We start from the raw sequence: 24919 nt of genomic DNA on the forward strand, positions 1-24919 counted from the left end.
GTTTCTATTTGGTGATATTTCAAGCTGTATATAACTGTATAAACAACATTTGTTATAATATGTCCCCTCTTCCTGGTTACAAATGAGATTGTTTGTAAATGTACAGATAACTGTTGCACTGTTGATTCTAATCTGTGTTCCCCTTCAGTTACCTTGTATTTTAATAATCTGTGTAAGATACAAAATTTGCTGTTTACTGTAGAGATCACCATTAATTTTTCCTAATTGTAACATACATAAACTGTCACTGAAACATAACTTTTCAGCAGCAGCTTCACTCAGCTTCCATGCACTGTCATGCTGATTCACTTTCTCACTTGCCTCTGCTATATGTGTGTGTGTGTATGTTGTGTTGTCTCTCTTACATTCCAGAAGGAGGCTCTGAGAGCCATGAAACGCCACCCGTCTTTCTCTGCAGGCTCAATTCCTCCATCCTGGGGCTTCCAGATACTCCCTTCTCTCTATCAGCATTACCAGAAGGTATAGGATTGCTGGCTAACAATGGCACTCGAAATGTAGCCAATATTGCCATTTGACAGTAAAGTCCCTGCAAGTCTGCATGTTGCAATATTCTTGTGGCTTATTCACTGACATGCTATGTATGTAACTATGCTTGGATAATGAACTACATTTGTAGAATACTTTTAGCACTCATGCACGTAGTATGACTTAGTTATAAGAGCAAAAATTGAATGTTGGCTGTAGTATTATTAGGAATTTGTGTGTTGCACATGAAAACAAATAAATTAATTTACTTTATAACTTTTAAATTGAGACATACTCTAATCTATTCAGGCAAGTTTAGGAGAAATTTCTATTTTTAATTTATAAATTTGCAAATAGGAGCGGTTGAAAATATCAAGATCAGAACAATTATATTCATGTTAAGGAGTAATGATGACTGATGGCTAGTAATGGTGAAGAAAAAAGGTGTACAAATAAGGATGGTGAAGTAGTAGATCTCAAGAAGAAAAAATTTGGTTCTGGGAACATTAATAATCTTTCATATATAAAATGAGGGAAAGTCAGCCACTCACCTACCCCAGATCAATGCATGGAGCACAGTAACATGTAACAGAAAATAGCATTTACAGTGGCTTTTGAGCATTAGCTCCTTTTCTAGCAGTAGTACACACATTCAAACACATCACCGCACAACAAGTCTTGCTGTGGCCATGGGAGTGTATATTTGGATGTCTTTGTGGTTGTGTGCATATGAATTTCTGTACTATTGCTACAGAAAGATGTAGTGCTAGAAAGCTTGTGTGAATGCTGTTTTCTCTTATGAGTTATTGTGCTCATGCATTGATCTGTTATAGGTAAGTGGTTGCCTTTTCCTTATTTTATATATTGATCCATCCAGGAATTTCCATTATTGTTAAAAATATTTCATACATTCCTAAGGATTTATACCACATTCAGTGCATTGTAAGTTGAAGATAGCCATTTTGCAAAGCAATGGAAATTGGAACTTCCACAATGTCATTTCCCTGAGTGCTTTATGGTGTGGCTGATTCCAGTATAGTTACAAATATGTTTCTTAAAATATTGGAGTAATTACACTTTGGAATACAGCTTCTATATACTGCGAAAACATAGTCTGTATTTCATCGTTATGTTTTTGTAGTCCACCCAGTAAGTTCAAATATCATGTTTAAAGAAATTCAGCATGGAGACCATAGATACTAGGAATAGTTCCAGTAGAAGTATGAAGTCTCCTACATTCCTTCAAGATCAGTGTGGACTGAGTGAAGTCATACATTAACAGGCAGAAGCAGACACTCCAGGCCATTTCAGTAACAACAAATTATGTCTAGTACTAACCTGCTCACACTGGTAGTTATGGGACTTACTTCTAGATTACTTTCTATATGTACACAAAATATTAGGCAAAAATACTCATCCTCTTATAGCACTCAGAAACTGTTTTTATTTAATACCTTAAGAAAAGGTTCTATGTAACTTTACAAAGACCACTGTCTATTTATTATCATGAATTATGTGGCATTTCCATCCCTGATTCCAAATAGGTTCACTGTAGTCAGATAATAAGTACCCAGTCCTTTATAAAATGAAAATCTTCCCTCTGTCTCACTTACAACACCATTCAGGCAAGAAAGAGCATCACATTACATTTAAAAATAGTGACAGTTACATTCATAGAAGCATTATTTTGTACAACATGTTGGTATGTTTTGAACAGATTCTCAATAAACATGTGCAATGACTTCTTGTTCTGTTGTGGACAAAATGACAGTATTTGATGAAAATACATGGGTCATAAAGGTTCTAAAGAGGTGATTGTGCAGATTTCATGCACTGCACAGACAAAAACTGTCATCGTCACAAATTTCTTTAGTACTTGCGCTCCCTATAAGGTACATGTCATCTTATTACCCAAAAAAGTTAATCCTTTTTATGAAACAGTGAAGTATCTTTTCTCTATTTATCATTTACTTTCTGCACAAAAAACCTTCAAATATTTCACAATAAAATATTCCACTTAGAGGCTATTTTTCAGGGGTTGTGTTATTGTCCAGTTGTATCAGAAAGTGAATAAAATATTGCATGATTTTTCTAATTTTTCAGAAAGTATATTCTCGCCTTCCATCACCCAACAAAGTATATCATGATCTCGATGTGCTATAGTATGTACCCCCCTCCCCCCCCCCCCCCCCCCCATAACACATACTCCAGGGCACTTTAACAAATTCAGTGCACTCTGTTTACATGGGTGGTACCTTGCACTGGCTACCTTCTACCTGTGCACAGAGAGCAATACAATATTACTCCCATATTATTTCTTTCAATGTGAGTTGTAAAGCTGCACTGAGGGAAAATCCCTTATCTTGATTAATGACATTTCTGTTGCTTCCTTAATATACTGGCCCACAACTGTACTGCCAAGCAGACAATCAAAGTCTTTTTATGTGCTCTTGTCCCAAATTGTGCTCATCTAGAGGAGATTTGTCTTCCCACCAGAGCTCTGCATACTTGTCCAGTTTAAAATTGTGAGAAACAGTGCTGTCTCTTCCAACATATGGTTTGCCACAGTGGCAAGGAATACAATTCTACAGAAGTAGAAATGCTTGCATTATCTTTCACACTTCCCAGAAGATTTCTTATTTATTTTTTGTTGGTTATAAGTTGATTGTTACCCTTTCCTTTATTTTTCAGATCCCCTCCCCCTCCATTACTGATGTTTATGCTGGATTTGAACTTTTGAAATGGACACAGCTGATTTCCTTCCCCAGTTTAAAAGTTTTCTTGTCTCTATTTTGGGAAAGATAATTTTATATTCTTTTTCTTTTCTCTTGTTCCCACATCTTCAGTGCCCTTACAATACCTTAATTTCTGTATCCATTAGAGGTATGATTTTTCAGCTAACTAAACTCCTTCAGGAAGTACCATCATCACATTTAGTGCTTGCTCTGTGCACTGTTATCATCATTAAAGACCAACTGTTGTCCCTGGATGCTGGCAACTAGTTACTGAAAGATAAATGACTATGAAAAGGTATCATGGAAACATAATATTGCTTTGTACCACATTCTGTCAGAGCCTCCGCCAGAATGGTCATTCTATGGAGATTTGAAAAAAAAAAAAAGAGACGGAAAGACGAGCAGTGGGAGGGGGGGGGAGGGGGGAGGGACAATACTGAGTCTGCCTCTAGCCACCTGTAAAAATAAGAGGTCTTCTGTACTACAGTCAACCAGGAGCCATATTAATTTGGAGTTCATTGTGTTCTTACAAATGATACAAAATCAGACATAAGACAGACATGGCACTGTGCATGGCTATGTTACATTGAACATAAACAAAACTAAGACATCAGCAAGAAAACAAGTCTGCACTAATTGAGCACTTTTAAGATAAAAGCATACAATGAATTGTGAAAATATGTTCATTGTCGGTTTGGCAGTTACTTTCTGGGACAGTGTAATTAAGAAAGCAATTAAACTATAAATGTAAGTCTAATCTTGTTAATCAAATAAGGAAGGTAACCTTAGTCCAGCTTGGTAGCAGAAGCAGTAATATTGGAGTGACTTTATTCAGCACCTCATGGGATAGTAGGTGTAAGCTCCACCCTAATAAACAAGCAGTGGTGAGGTCATTAAATTTTACAGGATTTAACACTATGGCATATTCAATAACTACACAAGCATATGCATTATAATGCACACACACTGCCCATGAAGACTATGCATCTGAAACACATCAGACTCACTGCAGATTGATGTTGTTAGTAACTCAAGAAGATTTCACTTCACCGACATGCCATGTGAATCTTCTCGTTGAGTTCAGTAACCATAGACTTACAGTACTGTCATTCACTTGTGAAATTTGTTTTCAACAATCCATCTAAGTTTGAGAGTAATAGAGATATTCACAAGTTCAAAACTTTAAGGAAAGATGATCTACATTACCCTTCAATGAATCTAACTTTGGCGTAGAAAGGGCTGAATTATGCAGCTATCAAGTTCTTTGACAGTATACCCATGGAAATAAAAGGTCCGACAGACAACAGTAATGTTTTCAAAAGCAAATTAAAGAGCTTTCTACTTAACAACTCCTTATGTAGCATATAGGAACTCTTAAGTGGAGATAGTCAGTTAAAAAAGACATGTAAATGGTCAGCATGTGGCCATAAAAATATTTTTTTCTTAGTTTTTATTTAGTTGTATACAAGTGTTATACGTTTATTCTGTTGTCACATCCACATCATCAATTTTTATCAAGAATGTGACCCATGGGATAAGTAACTAACAACTCATGTACATCTGGCAATGAAATTGACAATACTTCCTTTGAAAGATCAGAGAAACTAAACATTCAATACCTATAGTCACTGTCTTCAGCTGCACTGATGATGTCTGAGCAAATTTTAATAAGACAGATGGTTTTTATTTGATGTGTACTCATGCCAGCACACATGTTCATTACTCCAAAACTTCTGTGTATATCTCATACCATAAACGTAAATACAATAGAAAGAAACTTCCACATGGGAAAAATATATTAAAAACAAAGATTCCAAGACTTACCAAGCGGGAAAGCGCCGGCAGACAGGCACATGAACAAAACACACAAACACACACACAGAATTACGAGCTTTCGCAACTGGCAGTTGCTTCGTCAGGAAAGAGGGAAGGAGAGGGAAAAATGAAAGGATGTGGGTTTTAAGGGAGAGGGTAAGGAGTCATTCCAATCCCGGGAGCAGAAAGACTTCCCTTAGGGGAAAAAAAGGACAGGTGTACAATCGCGCACACACACACACACACATATCCATCCGCACATACACAGACACAAGCAGACATCAAGTCTGCTTGTGTCTGTGTATGTGCGGATGGATATGTGTGTGTGTGTGTGTGTGTGTGTGTGTGTGCTCCCTCTTTCCTGACGAAGCAACTGCCAGTTGCGAAAGCTCGTAATTCTGTGTGTGTGTTTGTGTGTTTTGTTCATGTGCCTGTCTGCCGGCGCTTTCCCGCTTGGTAAGTCTTGGAATCTTTGTTTTTAATATATCATACCATAAACGAATTTATTCATTTATTATATCTGTGTAGTGGAGACAATATATTTCAGGAGCTTGAGTGGTGTTTGTGCATCACTATTTTAGACATATAACTCACTGAGGTAAGAGTCTATACAGTAAATAATTACTTTTTCTCCTTTTTTAAGGAATTTTCTTGAAATGGATCATAGTGGGTGCAGCTTGTGTTTCCATAATGGGGAAACCTGCAACACCTATCGATCAGAAATACACAGATCACAAAAATTTTTGCATCACCTTGGTTCCAAGAGTTCTGGAACCTGTACAAAAATTTGAATAGAGATCAACATAAACAACATTTCCACCCTTTTTATTGCCCATGAAAACCACACACTGCATGTTGTACCACTATATAGTGAGACCTTCAGAGGAGGTGGCCCAGATTGCTGTACACACTGGTACCTCTAATACCCAGTAGCACGTCCTCTTGCATTGATGTGTGCCTGTATTTGTCATGGCATTCTATCTACAAGTTCATCAAGGCACTGTTGGTCCAGATTGTCCCACTCCTCAACGGTGATTCGGCGTAGATCCCTCAGTGTGGTTATTTGGTCACATCATCCATAAACAGCCCTTTTCAGTCTATCCCAGGCATCTTCAATAGGGATAATGTCTGGAGAACATGCTGGGCACTCTAGTCGAGTGATGTCGTTATCCTGAAGGAAGTCATTCTCAAGATGTGCATGATGGGGGCACGAATTGTTGTCCGTGAAAATGAATGCCTCAACAATATGCTGCCAATATGGTTACACTATCAGTCAGAGGATGGCATTCATGTATCGTACAGTCATTATGGCACCTTACATTACCACCAGCAGTCGGCAAAGCGTTCAGCTAAAAGTTTACATACTTTATTTTCTTTCTGTTTCATAATCATAGGTAGTGTATTTATCCAACACCATCACATTTCCCAACACTTTATTGCAACAAATAGTAGTGAAAGTCATTTTTGGAAAGATCTTTAATGCTGTGTATGATAGCTTTGCTGCATGGTTCATACTTTTCATGTTTTCAATTCTAAGCCTGAGATGCTTGAAGTTTCGTGGTGTGTTCAGTCTGCAACATTTATAAGTTGAAACCGTGACATTTCTGTGATCTCATGGGTCTTGTGCTGTGATTGTGATTTTTGGATGAATTAATAAATAACCAATTGCAGTCAAGTCAGACAGTGACATAGCAAACAATGTTGAAATTAGCTGTTGCATATTCCCTGGCATGGTAACACAGTGGAACAAACTCACTATTGAGAGAGAGAGATAGAGAGAAAGCTCCTGTATGAAAACACAAAAGTGAATAAAACATTTCCAGAGAAAACAGGACACAAACCATTTCTCCATCACAAAGGTAGTCTGTCTGCTTGTGATGGAGACCTGATGTGGGACAGTTACACTGAAGAGACTGCGCCTTCTTGAAGTCCACAAGAACTGTACTCTGTAGAAGCCGCATCAATAAACCTCTCCTTCATGGAGCTAAGTTGCATTTCAATGTACAGCCTGTTAAAAAAACGATCACTTGATACTGGATATAAAGTTTTAGTTTGACTGTCATTCCATGAATTCATGTCAGAAAACTCTGAAATGCTTCCTCATAATTTAAATTCTGCAATCCAGTTGAACAGAATGGATAGTGTCTTGAAAGGAGGATATAAGATAAACATCAACAAAAGCAAGATGAGGATAATGGAATGTAGTCGAACTAAGTCGAGAGGTGCTGAGGGTATTAGATTAGGAAATGAGACACTTAAAGTAGTAAAGGAGTTTTGCTATTTGGGGAGCAAAATTACTGATGATGGTTGAAGTAGAGAGGGTATAAAATGTAGACTGGCAATAGCAAGGAAAGCGTTTCTGAAGAAGAGAAGTTTGTTAACATCGAGTATAGATTTAAGTGTCAGGAAGTCATTTCTGAAAGTATTTGTATGGAAGTGAAACATGGATGATAAATAGTTTGGACAAGAAGAGAATAGAAGCTTTTGAAGTGTGGTGCTACATAAGAATGCTGAAGATTAGATGGGTAGGTCACGTAACTAATGAGGAGGTATTGAATAGAATTGGGGAGAAGAGGAGTTTGTGGCACAACTTGACTAGAAGAAGGGATTGGTTCATAGGACATGTTCTGAGGCATCAAGGGATCACCAATTTAGTATTGGAGGGCAGTGTGGAGGGTAAAAATCGTAGAGGGAGACCGAGAGATGGGTACACTAAGCAGATTCAGAAGGATGTAGGTTGCAGTAGGTACTGGGAGATGAAGCAGCTTGCACAGGATAGAGTAGCATGGAGAGCTACATCAAACCAGTCTCAGGACTGAAGACCACAACAACAACAACAACAACAACAACAACAACAATCCATTATTGAAAAATGTATTTTAATATATATTTTGGGATGGCTCCACCACAGAGCCTTTAATTATGATCCACTCCTGGATCACAGTATTTACGTGGGTCCTTGAACAATAGCATGTGGTGTTGATTTTGCACTAACATAAAATGACTTGTGCCTCACTTTTCCAATTCCCTGATAGCTATTTACATAAAATTTAATTTAAAAGCAACTTCATACAATAATGAACTTTCATGTATGTATCACCTAAGTTTTCAGTATTCCAACACATTCATCATTACAATTGTTAGTTATTATTATAGGTAACAGGTGTCAGTTTTGCTACAGGCTGCATTTACTTTATTTAAACTACTTCATTGATTTGAATATTAGTGATCAGCCTTTTGCTTACTTACTTGTACTTCCTGAACTCTTAGAATGTATACATCTCTTATTTCTAACACATCGGTAATTTACAAATAAGTTTCTATTATTTTTTTCTATTTCCCTTCCTTTATATATATATATATATATATATATATATATATATATATATATATATATATATATATATATAACAGAAAGAAACTTCCACATGGGAAAAATATATTAAAAACAAAGATTCCAAGACTTACCAAGCGGGAAAGCGCCGGCAGACAGGCACATGAACAAAACACACAAACACACACACAGAATTACGAGCTTTCGCAACTGGCAGTTGCTTCGTCAGGAAAGAGGGAAGGAGAGGGAAAAATGAAAGGATGTGGGTTTTAAGGGAGAGGGTAAGGAGTCATTCCAATCCCGGGAGCGGAAAGACTTCCCTTAGGGGAAAAAAAGGACAGGTGTACACTCGCGCACACACACACACATATCCATCCGCACATACACAGACACAAGCAGACCAGGTCTGCTTGTGTCTGTGTATGTGCGGATGGATATGTGTGTGTGTGTGCGAGTGTACACCTGTCCTTTTTTTCCCCTAAGGGAAGTCTTTCCGCTCCCGGGATTGGAATGACTCCTTACCCTCTCCCTTAAAACCCACATCCTTTCATTTTTCCCTCTCCTTCCCTCTTTCCTGACGAAGCAACTGCCAGTTGCGAAAGCTCGTAATTCTGTGTGTGTGTTTGTGTGTTTTGTTCATGTGCCTGTCTGCCAGCGCTTTCCCGCTCGGTAAGTCTTGGAATCTTTGTTTTTAATATATATATATATATATATATATATATATATATATATATATATATATATATATATATATATATATATATATATATAAAACAGAAAGAAACTTCCACATGGGAAAAATATATTAAAAATAAAGTCTTTCCGCTCCCGGGATTGGAATGACTCCTTACCCTCTCCCTTAAAACCCACATCCTTTCATTTTTCCCTCTCCTTCCCTCTTTCCTGATGAAGCAACTGCCAGTTGCGAAAGCTCGTAATTCTGTGTGTGTGTTTGTGTGTTTTGTTCATGTGCCTGTCTGCCAGCGCTTTCCCGCTCGGTAAGTCTTGGAATCTTTGTTTTTAATATATATATTTAAAACAGAAAGAAACTTCCACATGGGAAAAATATATTAAAAATAAAGATTCCAAGACTTACCAAGCGGGAAAGCGCCGGCAGACAGGCACATGAACAAAACACACAAACACACACACAAAATTACGAGCTTTCGCAACTGGCAGTTGCTTCGTCAGGAAGGAAGGAAGGAGAGGGAAAAATGAAAGGGTGTGGGTTTTAAGGGAGAGGGTAAGGAGTCATTCCAATCCCGGGAGCGGAAAGACTTCCCTTAGGGGAAAAAAAGGACAGGTGTACACTGGCACACACACACACATATCCATCCGCACATACACAGACACAAGCAGACATATTTAAAGGCAAAGAGTTAAGGGCAGAGATGTCAGTCGAGGCGGAAGTACAGAGGCAAAGAAGTTGTTGAAAGACAGGTGAGGTATGAGCGGCGGCAACTTGAAATTAGCGGAGGTTGAGGCCTGGCGGATATCGAGAAGAGAGGATATACTGAAGGGCGAGTTCCCATCTCCGGAGTTCGGATAGGTTGGTGTTGGTGGGAAGTATCCAGATAACTCGGACGGTGTAACACTGTGCCAAGATGTGCTGGCCGTGCATCAAGGCATGTTTAGCCACAGGGTGATCCTCATTACCAACAAACACTGTCTGCCTGTGTCCATTCATGCGAATGGACAGTTTGTTGCTGGTCATTCCCACATAGAAAGCATCACAGTGCAGGCAGGTCAGTTGGTAGATCACATGGGTGCTTTCACATGTGGCTCTCCCTTTGATTGTGTACACCTTCCGGGTTACAGGACTGGAGTAGGTGGTGGTGGGAGGGTGCATAGGACAGGTTTTACACCGGGGGCGGTTGCAAGGGTAGGAGCCAGAGGGTAGGGGAGGTGGTTTGGGGATTTCATAGGGATGAACCAAGAGGTTACGAAGGTTAGGTGGACGGCGGAAAGTCACTCTTGGTGGAGTGGGGAGGATTTCATGAAGGATGGATCTCATTTCGGGGCAGGATTTTAGGAAGTCGTATCCCTGCTGGAGAGCCACATTCAAGGTCTGATCCAGTCCCGGGAAGTATTCTGTTACAAGTGGGGCACTTTTGGGGTTCTTCTGTGAGAGGTTCTGGGTTTGAGGGGATGAGGAAGTGGCTCTGGTTATCTGCTTCTGTACCAGGTTGGGAGGGTAGTTGCGGGATGCGAAAGCTGTTTTCAGGTTGTTGATGTAATGGTCGAATATATATATATATATATATATATATATATATATATATATATATATATATATATACTGTAAAACTGATGTCACAATTGTGATTCAGTGTAGGAAGTAGGTGAAAGATAATTGTTCTCATAAAAATAGAAAAGTTCACTAGAAATGTTTAAAAAATTTAGTCAAGGTGTTGACATGAACTAAATAATGCCTTATTCTGTGCTTCTAAGTGCTACTGTTATCACATTTCAGCTTGGTAAACATATTTTGCATAAATTTATGTATACTAAGAAATATTCCTCCCCTTCAAATGCTCCCACTCTGGCAACTACAAAACAGAAATTCAATGATAGGCTAAATGTAAGCTCACTACTATGTTGTTAGTGGGGTAAATCTCTGCTTGTGAACTGAAATCCAACGACATTGTACAAATGTGCACTGATATACAGTGCAAAATACTTTAAAATGTACCACATGTTACAAAAGAAAGCTGCTATTTAAGAATTTGTCTTTGTAGATGCCAAAAATATCACAAGGGCCAAATTGCAATAATGGAATAAAATACAGCTTAAACTGAAAATCACATCATTCAGAAAAAAACATATTATCTTTTTACTACTTCTACAATGATAATAATAATAATCCAGAGTGAATTTTCAGTCAGCAGTGGAGTGTGTGCTGATTTGAAGCTCTGTGGCAGAGTAAAACTGTGCACCAGACCGGGACTCGAACCTGTGACCTTTGCTTTTGTGGGTAAATGGTCTACCAACTGAGATATCCAAGCACCACCCATGATCTGCGCTCACAGCTTTACTTCCACCAGTACCTCGCCTCCTACCTTTAGAACTTCACATAAGTTCTCCACACAGAACTAGCACTCCTGAAAGAAGGGGAGAGCACTTGCCACTGAAAGTTAAAGGCCTCAGGTTTGAGCTCCAGTGCAGCACATAGTTTTATTCTGCCTGTCGGGAACTTTCAAATAATAATAATGATAATACTAATAATAATAAAGTTCCAGCATACAGACATTCACTGTGATTTTATAAAAAGCAGATTAAAATTTTACAACCAAGAGAATGAAAAATATAGCTGACTACTGAATAGTTGAATACTGAAACCAGTAGTGAAGCAAAAGCACTGACCTCAAAATGAATTGGAAAAATAAAAAATAAAAATTAATCAGGCAATGACCTAAATTCTTGCCTGGTGAAAGGTTACCAGCTCAGTGCACCAGAAGCACATAACTCACAGCAGCGAGGTAGTATTGTGATGGCAGCTGCCAGATATTTGCTTGAAAACAACCCATCGTGTTTGTGTTGATGTCAGACTGTTTATTTACAGTGGTGGTGTTATTAGTGGGCTGAAGCTTCAGCAACCAATGGCATACGACTTTATGGTTGGTGGCTATATCGCATGTGACAGCTTTGAGATACATCATCTATCCCTTATGAAGAGAGAGATGGTGGAGCGATCTTGGAGATGATGTGACATGTGAAGGAAGGAGGCATCTTGGGGTCAGGGAAATGGTCCCTAGACAGGGTGCTTCTGATGACTGAGGTCTAGACCCAGGGAGCATTTACCAAAGGCAGGCGGTTAAGACATGCCCATGACCAGTGGGACTGGAACAGACAAAGACTCATGGGAAGGCTCATAGGAGCAAACCTGAAAAAGAGAGGTGTTACGTGTTGTCAACTTGGCTGCCAAGGGTGACAATGGAGACAAGACACTGACATTATAGAGGATCAGTCTGGCTGATAAAGGCAACAATGGAGACAGTAGCCAACATGGCTCAGGTTTGCATCTAAACTTCCAGGAGTGCACACCCTGAGGCCTGGCAAAGTCCAGATTGTGGCCCATGTATCATGTGCATAAGAGGAATGGTTAAAACCCTGCATGTAGTATGAGAGGACCCTGCAGCCACATGTTGTATCACCAGCTTGAAAAGGTCCTGAGACACGATAAGGGAAGAGTAACATGTGGGAGGATTGATGGAATGCATTGAGTCCTGTGATGATGATTATATGAAAACAGTTCAAGAACATAAGACTTGTTCCTCTTTGGTATGAAAGACAGCATAATGATAGGAGAAGTGTATGTGATCCCATAGAAATATGCATAAGAGACCTGATGAGAATGGGTTACAGAAACTTAATGTTGGATGGCCATCATAAAATTCCAAACAGCTCATCACAAAGTAACTAACAACAAAGTGAAAACTTTATAAGCAGTCAAAGAAATCTTTAAATGTTTGTGTCATTTTAGAGATGAAACAGAGACAAATATGGTTAGTAATGGAAATAATAATAAGCTAGAACTATGCCAGATAAGGTGCATAGTGTAAGAAGAAAGAAAAGGCATCTGGATGAAGTGATGGTGTTTCAGTCTGAAGTATTAAAACTGGAGATAAGTCACACAAAAATAACTTGCAAAATTATTTGTTGGATGTCTTCAGAGGAAACTAATTTCCCAAAATTGGGATTATGTTGTTAATATTGTCCTTCACAAAAAAGGAAATTAACACAACATTAAGATCAATAGACCTGTCAGTCCTTCTCCATAATGTACAAAATAGACTAAAATTTTTATTGAGGTGTAGATGAAAAAATTGATTCTAATCAAGCAAGGAAACAAGTTGATGTAAGAAGTTGTTAAAGTACAGTGGAACTATTGTAAATTGTGAACCACATTATAGAATAAAGCAGTTAAGTCTGAATTTTAACTTTGTCTGGGATTCTTTGTGTTTAAGGAAGCTTATGACTTAGTTCCCAACAAATATTTCCTAACTGCTCCAGAGAAACAAGCATTAATTCAACTGTTAGTATACTGAAGATTATAGACACCAATGTTACAGTGTCCGTCAAAATTTATCAGAATACTGGGAAGTTCATGCTAGGAGCACATTAAAATTATTTCTAGCAGTCCAGGAGGAAGACTTCAGATTTTTAATTTGAGAAAATGAAGACAGAATACATCTTACTGTACATTCTGGTTTTCTTATAGTGAAAATAAAATTCAATGACCAAGGAAGAACTTAATATGGCAAGTTTGAAAAGTAGGGCTGAAAATCAATTAATGAGATTAATCAGTTAATAAGACTATAGTACTGTATAGTCAACAGATTGAAAATAATGTAGTACAAGTTAATGGTGAACTCTTGAAGTGATGAACTTTTGTATTTAGAACAGTTTAAGAAAATAGTTACATAGTCAGAAAAGGAAGGGAACAAAAGTAAAAATGGCCTGGCATACTTTTTGTAAACCAAGTGTAAAGCTTCAGTGTGCTTCAGACAGAAAGTTTACAATTGTGTAGACAAATCACAACAAAAGATGAAAATAAATATTATTACAGAGTAAGGCCAACCAAGGTTTTTCATTTCTTTGTACGGTCCTAAATGGCTCATTTGCTCCAAAATAAAATAAAAATAAAGCTCCAGTCTCTAATTCCATCATTCAACATTTTGGTTTAAATTACTAATTTAATCTTCAGTATACTATTCTGGTTTTTCCAGAGGCCACGATCACTTCCCCTCCCCCTTCCCCCTGCACCGCCACCAGCATCCTGTTGCCCACTGCTGACCACAACTTCCTGGATCTTCATCTACTCTAGATCAGCCTGCTTACCATTGCCTCATTGACTTCATCAGTGTAAAAGCACTCCAGTGCAGCATCAGTGGTGTTCAAACTGTTCCTGTTATCAAATTTTCATTTTGCTTTCTTTCTTTCTTTTTCTTCAAAATATTTCTGAATAGTTTTGTTTGATTTGCCATAGTATCATGTTCCTTTTATCTTTCCTTGAAACTGTCACCTTCTCTTTAACAGCTGCTTTGTTTCATTTGAGATTTTCTTTTCCTTTGATTTCTTTTTTGTTTTTGCAATATGTTTCATTGTTTACATAACTATCTTTTGTGTATATTGACCTTGCTGTGTAATATAATCTGCTATACCTTCCTATTGTTAGAGAAATGATCATAATCTAGAATCAAACACAGTTAAAGTGCTTAACAATTTGTGCTAATTTCAAGAATGCTGTGCGGGAGTGGTTCACAGGGCAATACAAAAATCAGGTTTTTCCATTCATTCAGAAAGCTTGTAGGCTGATACAAGTGTTGCAAGAGACATTATAAATCAACTGAGCAATATACTGTTCATTAGTATAGACTTTATACAGATAAAGCTCAGAATCCATTAAATCACATAAAAGTTACAGTGAATGAGCAGTGATGACACCTGCAGTTGAGTCGGCATAAGATGGTCCGTGACAGTTAGTAGTGCTGTTGCTCGCTTTCAGCTGTGTGGTGCTAATGGCTGAATGCAAAAATATAGTTGTTCATATAGCTGTGACAACAATTAAATGTTGCCACAGAGACACTTACAAAATCACGTTACATGATTGGTTGAGGTAGGCATGCAAAGCTGCTGAGCACAGCCCACAATAATGTCAGGGATCTTCTTTGTACACTGACTTGAGTAGATTTGTTATATTCTTTCTGCACTGTTTACATTTATTTTCAAACATGGATGTCATATAGAACAAAATTTTGTACTACTGTCTGTATCTAATACCAACTAAACATCTGTCACAAGTACTGTATCTATATTGCTTCTGGTGACAAAGGCTATGATTCCTTGTCCTAACTGTTCTAATGATTTTATATTTAATCAAACAATGAAAAATCCAGGATGGAATGTAACAATACTATGAAAACGAAAGTTGCTACTTACCGTATAGTGGAGATGCTGAGTAACAGATAGGCACAACAAAAAGACTCTCACAATTCAAGTGCTCTCTCTCTCTCTCTCTCTCTCTCTCTCTCTCTCTCTCTCTCTCTCTCTCTCTCTCTCTCTCTCTCTCTCTTATACAAATCTAACTCACACACATGCAACTGAAACCACATTGTGAGCAGCAGCACCAGTGCATGTTGGGAATGGCGACTGGGTGGACCAGTGCATGATGGGAGTGGTGACTGGGTGGGGGTGAGGAGGAGGCTGGGGAGGGAGAGGGAAGAATAGTATGGTGGTGGTGGTGGTGGCAGACAGTGAAGTGCTGCAAGTTAGACAGAGGGCAGGAGAGAGGAGAGAAGGGGGGTGATGGGGGAGAAGGTAGCAGAAAAGGAAAGAAATAAAAAGACTGGATGTGATGGTGGATTGATGGCTGTGTAGTGCTGGAATGGGAACATGGAAGGGGCTGGGTGGGTGAGAGCAGTGACTAATGAAGGTTGAGGCCAGGAGGGGTATGGGAACGTAGGATGTATTGCAGTGAAAGTTCTCACCTGCGCATTTCAGAAAAACCGGTGTTGGTGAGTAGGATCCATATGGCATGGGCTGCAAAGCTGTCATTGAAATGAAGGAGATCACGTTTGGTAGCATGCTCAGCAACAGGGTGGTTCACTTGTTTCTTGGTGAAGGATATCATGTTTGGTAGTGTGTTCAGCTGTCTGATACATGAATGGACACTGACAAACTGAGGCCAAGGAACAAGTGGGAAATGAAGGCTGTCATTTAGAAATTCCACTTCTGTAGGTAGCAAACTACACTCAGATCTTGTACAAATGCTGCAAATTTTAACAGTGCTTCCCACTCCAAGAAGGAAGATAAAGTCTTTTCTTTCTGGGACTCAAAGCTGGGAACCACCACTTAAAAGGCAGTTGCTTTAAACACTGCACTACCCAGACGCAGTGTTTATCGCAAATGCACAGACTATCTTGGCATGCTCCCTGTTCAACTCACTTTCCCACCTACTGCCACCTATCTGCAGTCCTCGTCAATGTCCTCCATGCTCACTAGTTTTAGATTCCTGCTGGAGATCAAACAAAAATGTGCATCAGCACTGAAGGTAGTGGATTCATTGCCCATCAAAGCAAATTAATTATAAGAATTTGTGGTGTCTGTTCTTTCAGGTATGTCCTGCCTACTAAGCAGGAGATATCAGGTCCAAGTCCCAGTCTAGCACACAATTACACTTACAACTGTTGATTGTGCACAAAGTCCCTATGCAGCTGATATCGTTAGCTCCTTTTCCTTTTCCCCCTTTCCCTCCTTTCCCCCTTTCCCCTCTTTCCCCCCTTTCCCCCTTTCTCCCTTTCCCCCCTTTCCCTTTCCCCTTTCCCTTCCCCTTTCCCTTTCCTTTTCCCTTTCCTTTCCTTTCCTCAATTTACAAAATATGTATTACAGCTGCAGATCTAAAGTGACATGTCCGAAAGAACAGACACTATTCTGAAAAAACAGACACCACACATTCATATAAGTCTCAGTATCTGCCAAGACTGTCTTGTTGTATCATCCCAGGTCCTACAATATGATAAGTGCTTTAGCAGAAGCAAGTCACACTGGCTCAGACGTATTACCGGCAACAGCATACTAGTAATTGTTTATTAGGTTTGTGTAACTATTTAACACATAATGAGCATTTATTGCATAACTACATAATAGTTAATTAGCATTTATATACTCATAAATGTGCAAGCAGTAAGTGCTTCTGCTAAGAATCTGAATTTAACTATTAAGCCTCTTAAAGCCTACTATATTTGCTATCTTGGTGACTTTAATTTTGTGCTTAAATAATACTAATGACAGCAGTAGATAGCTGTGCTAAACTGGATATCACTGATTGTAATCATGCTTTCAAGCTCCAATATTACTGCTACTGCTTTCATCAGATATAAGAAAAGTGCTTGAGTGATTATTACATAGCTCCAGTATTTGTAATAAAATTTTGAGTTTGTTGTTGTTTAAACCTTGTTACTGTACAACTGAAAAAGAAATAAACTTATTGTAACCATTATAATGACAATTTCAGAATTCTATAACACTTAAACAACAAAAATATATACATCTATTTCAACAACAGGTCTACTAAAATGTTTTTTATCATACTAAAATCCAGTGTAGGTGACGTAAAATTCAGTTTCCACTAGCAACTACCACAACTTCTTAGAAATGCTAAAAAGGCTAGAATAAAATATGAGATATTCAAACGGTTGTGAAAATGCTCTAGTAAATTTAACATCTTAATTGTAAACTGATTAGAAGTGACTGACTGCAAAAATACATCTATATTACTGCCAAAAAGTGTTTTTATTTTACCATATGTATTTTGTTTTATTGATTTAAAAAATCATCAGTAGTGTCAAATCAAACATATTTACAATATTGTTTTTATAGTATGTATAAAAACAGCATCTTTTATAAGCTACTGAAGTGTGTTTTGATGTACTGCATTTTCAACTTTTTTGACTTACTACCAGAAGCGTGGTTTGCATGCACATTTCTCAGCTATTACTGCCATTTTCTCTGGTCTGTCTGGCCTGTTTTCAATCTCACCTGCAGCTCATGATCTACAGCCAGATCAAAATTAAAAATATTTTTGATTCTGAACCACTAACCTTATTTTTAACACAATAAAAAAGAATATGTATGGAAAAATAAATACAAATTTTATTAATTAGAGGGACAAATTTAAAATTCCTTAAGTAACTATACACATCGTGACTAGACAAATGAAGAATTTAAGTGCTTAGTAAATGAAGTGATTCCTTTAAAAAATTCTGTTTTGTTTCTGTAAAAAACGTGTGGGTGTCATGATTAAAGGATGAGGGAAACATATGGTATAAACTACTTTACATCCTGAATCTAACTGCTCTCATTTTACATATAGACTGCAGTCTACATCAAAAAGTGACCATGTAGCATTTACTAGAGGCATTCAAGAGACTGTTAGCATTTATTCCAATATACACTGATAACATCAGTTGGGGTTTTTCTTCCCCTTTTTATGAATTACTGGAGTCATACTGAGCTGACTTTTCTGTGCCATAATAAGAGCAAATCAAGAAAAGGTCACACAAAAACTTGTAAATGTTTAATCATAATGTGTAGGCTTTCACAGGCAGCATCTTCATTAATTAAAACTTTCGCGCTAAGAGGCTGTGGTTGAACAGTAGGAATTCTTTCTCCTGGCATTTTGTTGCCATCTGTGGGCAGCATCATGTTTATCTTTGTGCTTCAGACTACGAATTAAGCAGTGAATGGGACTTTTTAAATTTCAAAAGTCATATGTTCATATGTCTGCAATTGCACAGAAGTTGATAAAGAAATGGTGCTGCCTATTAACCAATTTACATGAAGATCCTGAAATGTATTACAATAATTTCAAAATTAATAATTTTGCAATATTAATACTACAATGTCCTAAGCTATGTAGCTATCACATGCTGCTGTAATGGCTTTTAATCAGGAGGTATTCAGTCTGCACAAAGGTGAAGGAAGAAACTATCACCATCATTATTAAGTCAGGTAGTGGATTACTATTCGTGATTACCAGATGGGATATCGAAGTCCTTAGTTAAATCCCAGACCAACTCATAAAACTGGTGATGGTAACAAACCTGTTGAATGACAACATTAAAGTTACTGACCCATTTTAACTGTCAATTTGCCATTACCAGGTTTCACTATCTTCATTCCTTTTTTTATTCACAAAGTTCTTCCTGAGGAAAAATAAAAACACTGCATTGCAAAATCGTTTACTGACACACCACCCACAGAGTGTGGATTTAAGTCATCGTCCTCTGCCCACCCTCTCATTCTCTCATGAAGAATGGACTCAGAAAGAAATGAAAACAACACGACAGAAGCAGAGTTACCAACACAGGTAAACAATATAATTACAAGGCAGTAAATTAATTTATAGTTAATTTCAGAATCTAATGCCTCTAGAAAGTAACATTTTTCTGACTCCAAATTGCACAATTTTAACAGCCCTTTGTCTGTTCTCCAAGTGGGTTACTACTATATCTACATATAGTTGTCCCCTTTTCCATTCACACCTGTGCACATTGTCGAGCAATGAGATGGAGTCGCCATATGTAGTTCAACAAACTAAAGAATAATTTTCTTTATGTACTACTGGGTTTCTACTGTCCATCTCCTTACCTCCTTACTCAGTCTAGATGTGTCACTTCCTCTCTTACTGTGTTCTTGACACCTTCACAATATGTTCCTTTTCTCATAACAACTTTGTGAGTTCCACTCTTGAAAGCAATTATATACAAAACATACCCAGTCATTTGCCTTTTGTTTGTCACTTGTTAGTACAAATATATCCTTTGTATTTTTAAATGTATCATAATGTTTTGGGATTTTCATAGGCTGAGGTGACACCATGGGTGAGCAGTAAACATAATATGGGAATGGCATTCAACCGCACAACTTGGAATGACATTCGACGTTGTGCTGAGTTTTTCTGCATCTACGATGACTACAACTGGGACTGGAGTTTGCAACATATTTCACAGGGCTGCATGGCACACAAGTTGTATGCAATGGTCATGAAAGGGCCTCGTGTATTTCACATTGGAGAATGGTATGATCAGTTTTCATATCATTATATAAAAATCTCGTTTTTGCACCCACAAGGCAATTTAAAATGAATATAATGATTATAAATGGCTATAAATATTTCATATATAGCAATAAATTGATAAGAATTACACAGAATGTAAAAGAAAGCTCCAAATCCATAGTACTGAACTGAAGGCCAGCACACACACAGTAATGCATAAGTGAAAAACTTCATGTCGTTGAAAGTGACTGTGTCAGATCATTTACAGAAGATATTCTGTGCATTAGAATATAGCAATTGTCATTCTGTCATGATAGTGCAGAGAAGATTTTGTCAGTGATGGAACACTTAATTTTTTAACTTCCACTTACATTCTCTGTATTTCTCATGGATGTATTACTATGCCTTAAATAGTTATAGCTATTTTTAACCTCTGTATTCATTTTGAATTGCTCTGTATATGTATATTTTTTTTACGCATGAGATATGACATACAGCATATATCTAACATAACAGGACCTTAAAATTCAACTAAATCACAGTGTTAAAGATAGCCACTGTTCTTCTGTAGTTGTCAGGAAATCCATAAGTGACAAGTAATACTATGCATCTTGTTGTGGGAGCTACAGTTACCCACATCTAAAGTCACTTATGTGCTAAGAATTCATGAAATAGTGAAGACAAAACTCAAACATTGATGTGAGTAAAGACCAAGAGCTGTGGACTGCATATACAGGTTTAGACATGAATTAGTGTCACACATTGAACTGTGTTGTTCTTCCATGTTCCAGTCCAAGAAATGTAGGATCAAGAAACGTGAAAGAAACTTCTCAATGTTGATAAGCACCTGCAGAAGCTAAAGCTTGGAGGAAGAAGCGCCAAGACTGCAGGACTGATGCGTGCGTGCTCTCTCTCTCTCTCTCTCTCTCTCTCTCTCTCTCTCTCTCTCTCCCTCTCTCTCTCTCTCTCTCTCTCTCTCCTGCTGAAATCTGTAAACTTGAATATATTTTCACCTTTCTGTTAAATTACAGAAAGTAATTCTTCTGACGAGAGTTATATTATGTCTCCTGTCACAATTAGTAGCTGTAAAGGAACATTGCATATTCAGTCAGTGTGGCATTACAGGAACTTCATCAGACAGCTGCAAATGACAGTCTCACACCAATCTGACAGATAATTATGCGTAATATGTTTTCTGTGATGCCACTGTATGGAATAACTGCCAAGCCAGCAGGTATCATAATATGTTGTGTACTGTCATTGTCATCCCACCTTGAAGATGCCTGATGCCCAACTATACCAGTTTACATGAACAAACAGTAACCAAAACTTCCAAATAGCTTGCAGTTTTAAACTTGTTAACTATACTTTGATTAAAATTACTTTGTACTAGATATTCCAGCAAGTCAAATGGTAGGGGCCAGCCACCATCCAGCCACAGTGCCGTGCACTCACTGTGTCACTGTTTTGAAGGTTGCATACAGTGTCTTGTGAATCATGGCTGGATCCATGATGGCAACACTGCCCCCTGCAGTTGAAATGCGTCCATCACAGAGTAATTTTAATTGTAGTATAACAAAAAATACTTTCAAGTGTGGCAGTCACAATTCATCAGCTAGGTATACATTGGATAACAATCACTTTAACACAATGAGTAGGACTGAGCCAGAGATGTCAAAGGTTCTGTGACAAGATAGGCTGCAACTTCCTGATTTGTGCATAGGGCTGAGAACTGTAGGGTCCCTCTAAATGGGTTAGATGTGCACTATACAGCAGGGGCTGCTACTTGGGCAGCTGACTGCATGTGGGGTGCACATAAGGGTTTTTTAGATTAGCTGACTCTCCATCCAATCCAGATAATGATAGCTGTAGGAAACCCAGAAGTATCAGTGTAAGATTGAAAGAAATGCCTTCCACAGGTGAGAGTATTAAAATCTTAATGGTTAACTGCCAAAGCATTCACAACAAAGTGCCAGTGTTCAAAGCACTCCCAAAAAGCAGTGAAGCTCACATAATACAAGGTACACAAAGCTGGTTGAAATCTGAAATTGATAACAGTGAGACTTTTGGGGAAAATTTGAGTGTATATCGAAAGGACAGGCAAATGGGAAATGGAGGTTGTGTATTTGTCATGGTAGACAAGAAACTTAGATCCACTGAGGTATAAATTGACGCTGCATGTAAGATTGTTTGAGCAAGACTCAGTATCAGGGTGGACATAAAATAGTAATTGGATCCTTTTATCACCCACCAGACTTGTCTCCTGATGCAACCAAAAACTTTAGAGATAAACTCGGTTTACTTGTATGTAAGTTTCCCAATCATACTGTAATCATTGGTGGACACTTCAATCATCCAACTATTAACTGGGAAAATTACAGTTTTGTTAGTAGTGCGCGTGATAAGACATCCTGCAAAACATTACTAAATGCCTTCTTTGAAAACTACCAAGAACAGATAGTTATAAACCCCACTCACAATGGAAATATATTGTATCTAATGGCAGCAAATAGACATGACCTTTTTAGGATGTCTACATCAAAACTGCTATCAGTGACAATGACATGGCTCTGGCAACAGTGAATACCAAATTACAAAGAACAACTAAGAAAAACAGAAAGATATATCTGCTCAGTAAACTACACTCCTGGAAATGGAAAAAAGAACACATTGACACCGGTGTGTCAGACCCACCATACTTGCTCCGGACACTGCGAGAGGGCTGTACAAGCAATGATCACACGCACGGCACAGCGGACACACCAGGAACCGCGGTGTTGGCCGTCGAATGGCGCTAGCTGCGCAGCATTTGTGCACCGCTGCCGTCAGTGTCAGCCAGTTTGCCATGGCATACGGAGCTCCATCGTAGTCTTTAACACTGGTAGCATGCCGCGACAGCGTGGATGTGAACCGTATGTGCAGTTGACGGACTTTGACCGAGGGCGTATAGTGGGCATGCGGGAGGCCGGGTGGACGTACCGCCGAATTGCTCAACATGTGGTGCGTGAGGTCTCCACAGTACATCGATGTTGTCACCAGTGGTCGGCGGAAGGTGCACGTGCCCGTCGACCTGGGACCGGACCGCAGCGACGCACGGATGCACGCCAAGACCGTAGGATCCTACGCAGTGCCGTAGGGGACCACACCGCCACTTCCCAGCAAATTAGGGACACTGTTCCTCCTGGGGTATTGGCGAGGACCATTCGCAACCGTCTCCATGGAGCTGGGCTACGGTCCTGCACACCATTAGGCCGTCTTCCGCTCACGCCCCAACATCGTGCAGCCCGCCTCCAGTGGTGTCGCGACAGGCGTGAATGGAGGGACGAATGGAGACGTGTCGTCTTCAGCGATGAGAGTCGCTTCTGCCTTGGTGCCAATGATGGTCGTATGCGTGTTTGGCGCCATGCAGGTGAGCGCCACAATCAGGACTGCATACGACCGAGGCACACAGGGCCAACACCCGGCATCATAGTGTGGGGAGCGATCTCCTACACTGGCCGTACACCTCTGGTGATCGTCGAGGGGACACTGAATAGTGCACGGTACATCCAAACTGTCATCGAACCCATCGTTCTACCATTCCTAGACCGGCAAGGGAACTTGCTGTTCCAACAGGACAATGCACGTCCGCATGTATCCCGTGCCACCCAACGTGCTCTAGAAGGTGTAAGTCAACTACCCTGGCCAGCAAAATCTCCGGATCTGTCCCCCATTGAGCATGTTTGGGACTGGATGAAGCGTCGTCTCACGCGGTCTGCACGTCCAGCACGAACGCTGGTCCAACTGAGGCACCAGGTGGAAATGGCATGGCAAGCCGTTCCACAGGACTACATCTAGCATCTCTACGATCGTCTCCGTGGGAGAATAGCAGCCTGCATTGCTGCGAAAGGTGGATATACACTGTACTAGTGCCGACATTGTGCATGCTCTGTTGCCTGTGTCTATGTGCGTGTGGTTCTGTCAGTGTGATCATGTGATGTATCTGACCCCAGGAACGTGTCAATAAAGTTTCCCCTTCCTGGGACAATGAATTCACGGTGTTCTTATTTCAATTTCCAGGAGTGTAGTTTAATCATTAGTGTCATTTCTCAATAAGGAATTTGAAACTTTCAGCACAGGGAGGAGCATGCAGAGAAATTACTGCCTAGATTTAAAAGAGTAGTTGACTATGCACTGGATAGATACATACCCAGTAGGACAGTTTGTAATGGGAGGGATCGTGCGTAGCACAGTCACTGCATAATAGGTATAAAACAAAGCATTGGTCTATAGCTATAGAGATGCTGAATGAAATGTGTTTGGCTCTCTAGAGAATGATACCTGATACCTTCAATGACTACCATAGCAGAATATTGTTAAATGATTTCAAAAAACCCAAAGAAATTCTGGTCTTATGTAAAGGCTATTAGCGGCACTGAAGTTAGTGTCCTGTCCCTAGAAAATGAGATAGGAACTGAAATTGAGGGTAGCAAAGCAAAAGCTGAAATACTTAATTCCATTTTCAAATGCTCCTTTACAAAGGAAAACACAAGAGAACTACCCCAGTTTATGCCTTGTACCACTGAACAGATGAACGGAATACGTTTTAATAACAGTGGTATAGACACACACCTGAAATCATTAAAACTGAAAAAATCTCTGGGGCCTGATGGAATCCCTTCAGATTTGATGCTGAATTTGCATCTGAGTTAGCCCCTCTTCTAACTATAATCTATTGTAGATCCCTTGTACAAAAAAACTGTGCTCAGTTCTTGGAAAAAAAGCACAGGTGACATGCATCTATAAGAAGGATAGTAGAAGTGATCCACAAAACTATTGTCCAACATCGCTTACATTGATTTGTTGTAGAATCTTGGAACATATTCTGAGCTCAAACATAATGAGGTACCTTGAACAAAATGAGCTCTGACATGCCAGCCAACATGGATTCTGGAAACATCAGTCATGTGAGCCCCAACTCGCACTTTTCTCACATAACATACTTAAATC

At 39.0% G+C, this 24919-nt stretch overlaps 1 protein-coding gene across 3 annotated transcripts in view; it reads left to right on the plus strand.

The window, feature by feature from the left end:
* The window catches only part of LOC126268149 (alpha-1,6-mannosyl-glycoprotein 2-beta-N-acetylglucosaminyltransferase), a 429035-nt gene that overhangs the window by 399857 nt on the left and 4259 nt on the right, over positions 1 to 24919 (plus strand). For 2 of the 3 annotated variants that reach the window (XM_049973686.1, XM_049973687.1), the window contains 2 exons: positions 373 to 480; positions 19737 to 19951. In XM_049973686.1, coding sequence (XP_049829643.1) covers positions 373 to 480; positions 19737 to 19951 — 323 coding nt within the window. The remainder of the gene's footprint in view (positions 1 to 372; positions 481 to 19736; positions 19952 to 24919) is intronic. The other variant, XM_049973688.1, reaches the window with a different exon arrangement.

Source organism: Schistocerca gregaria, chromosome 4, assembly GCF_023897955.1.
Source record: "Schistocerca gregaria isolate iqSchGreg1 chromosome 4, iqSchGreg1.2, whole genome shotgun sequence".
NCBI lineage: Eukaryota > Metazoa > Arthropoda > Insecta > Orthoptera > Acrididae > Schistocerca > Schistocerca gregaria.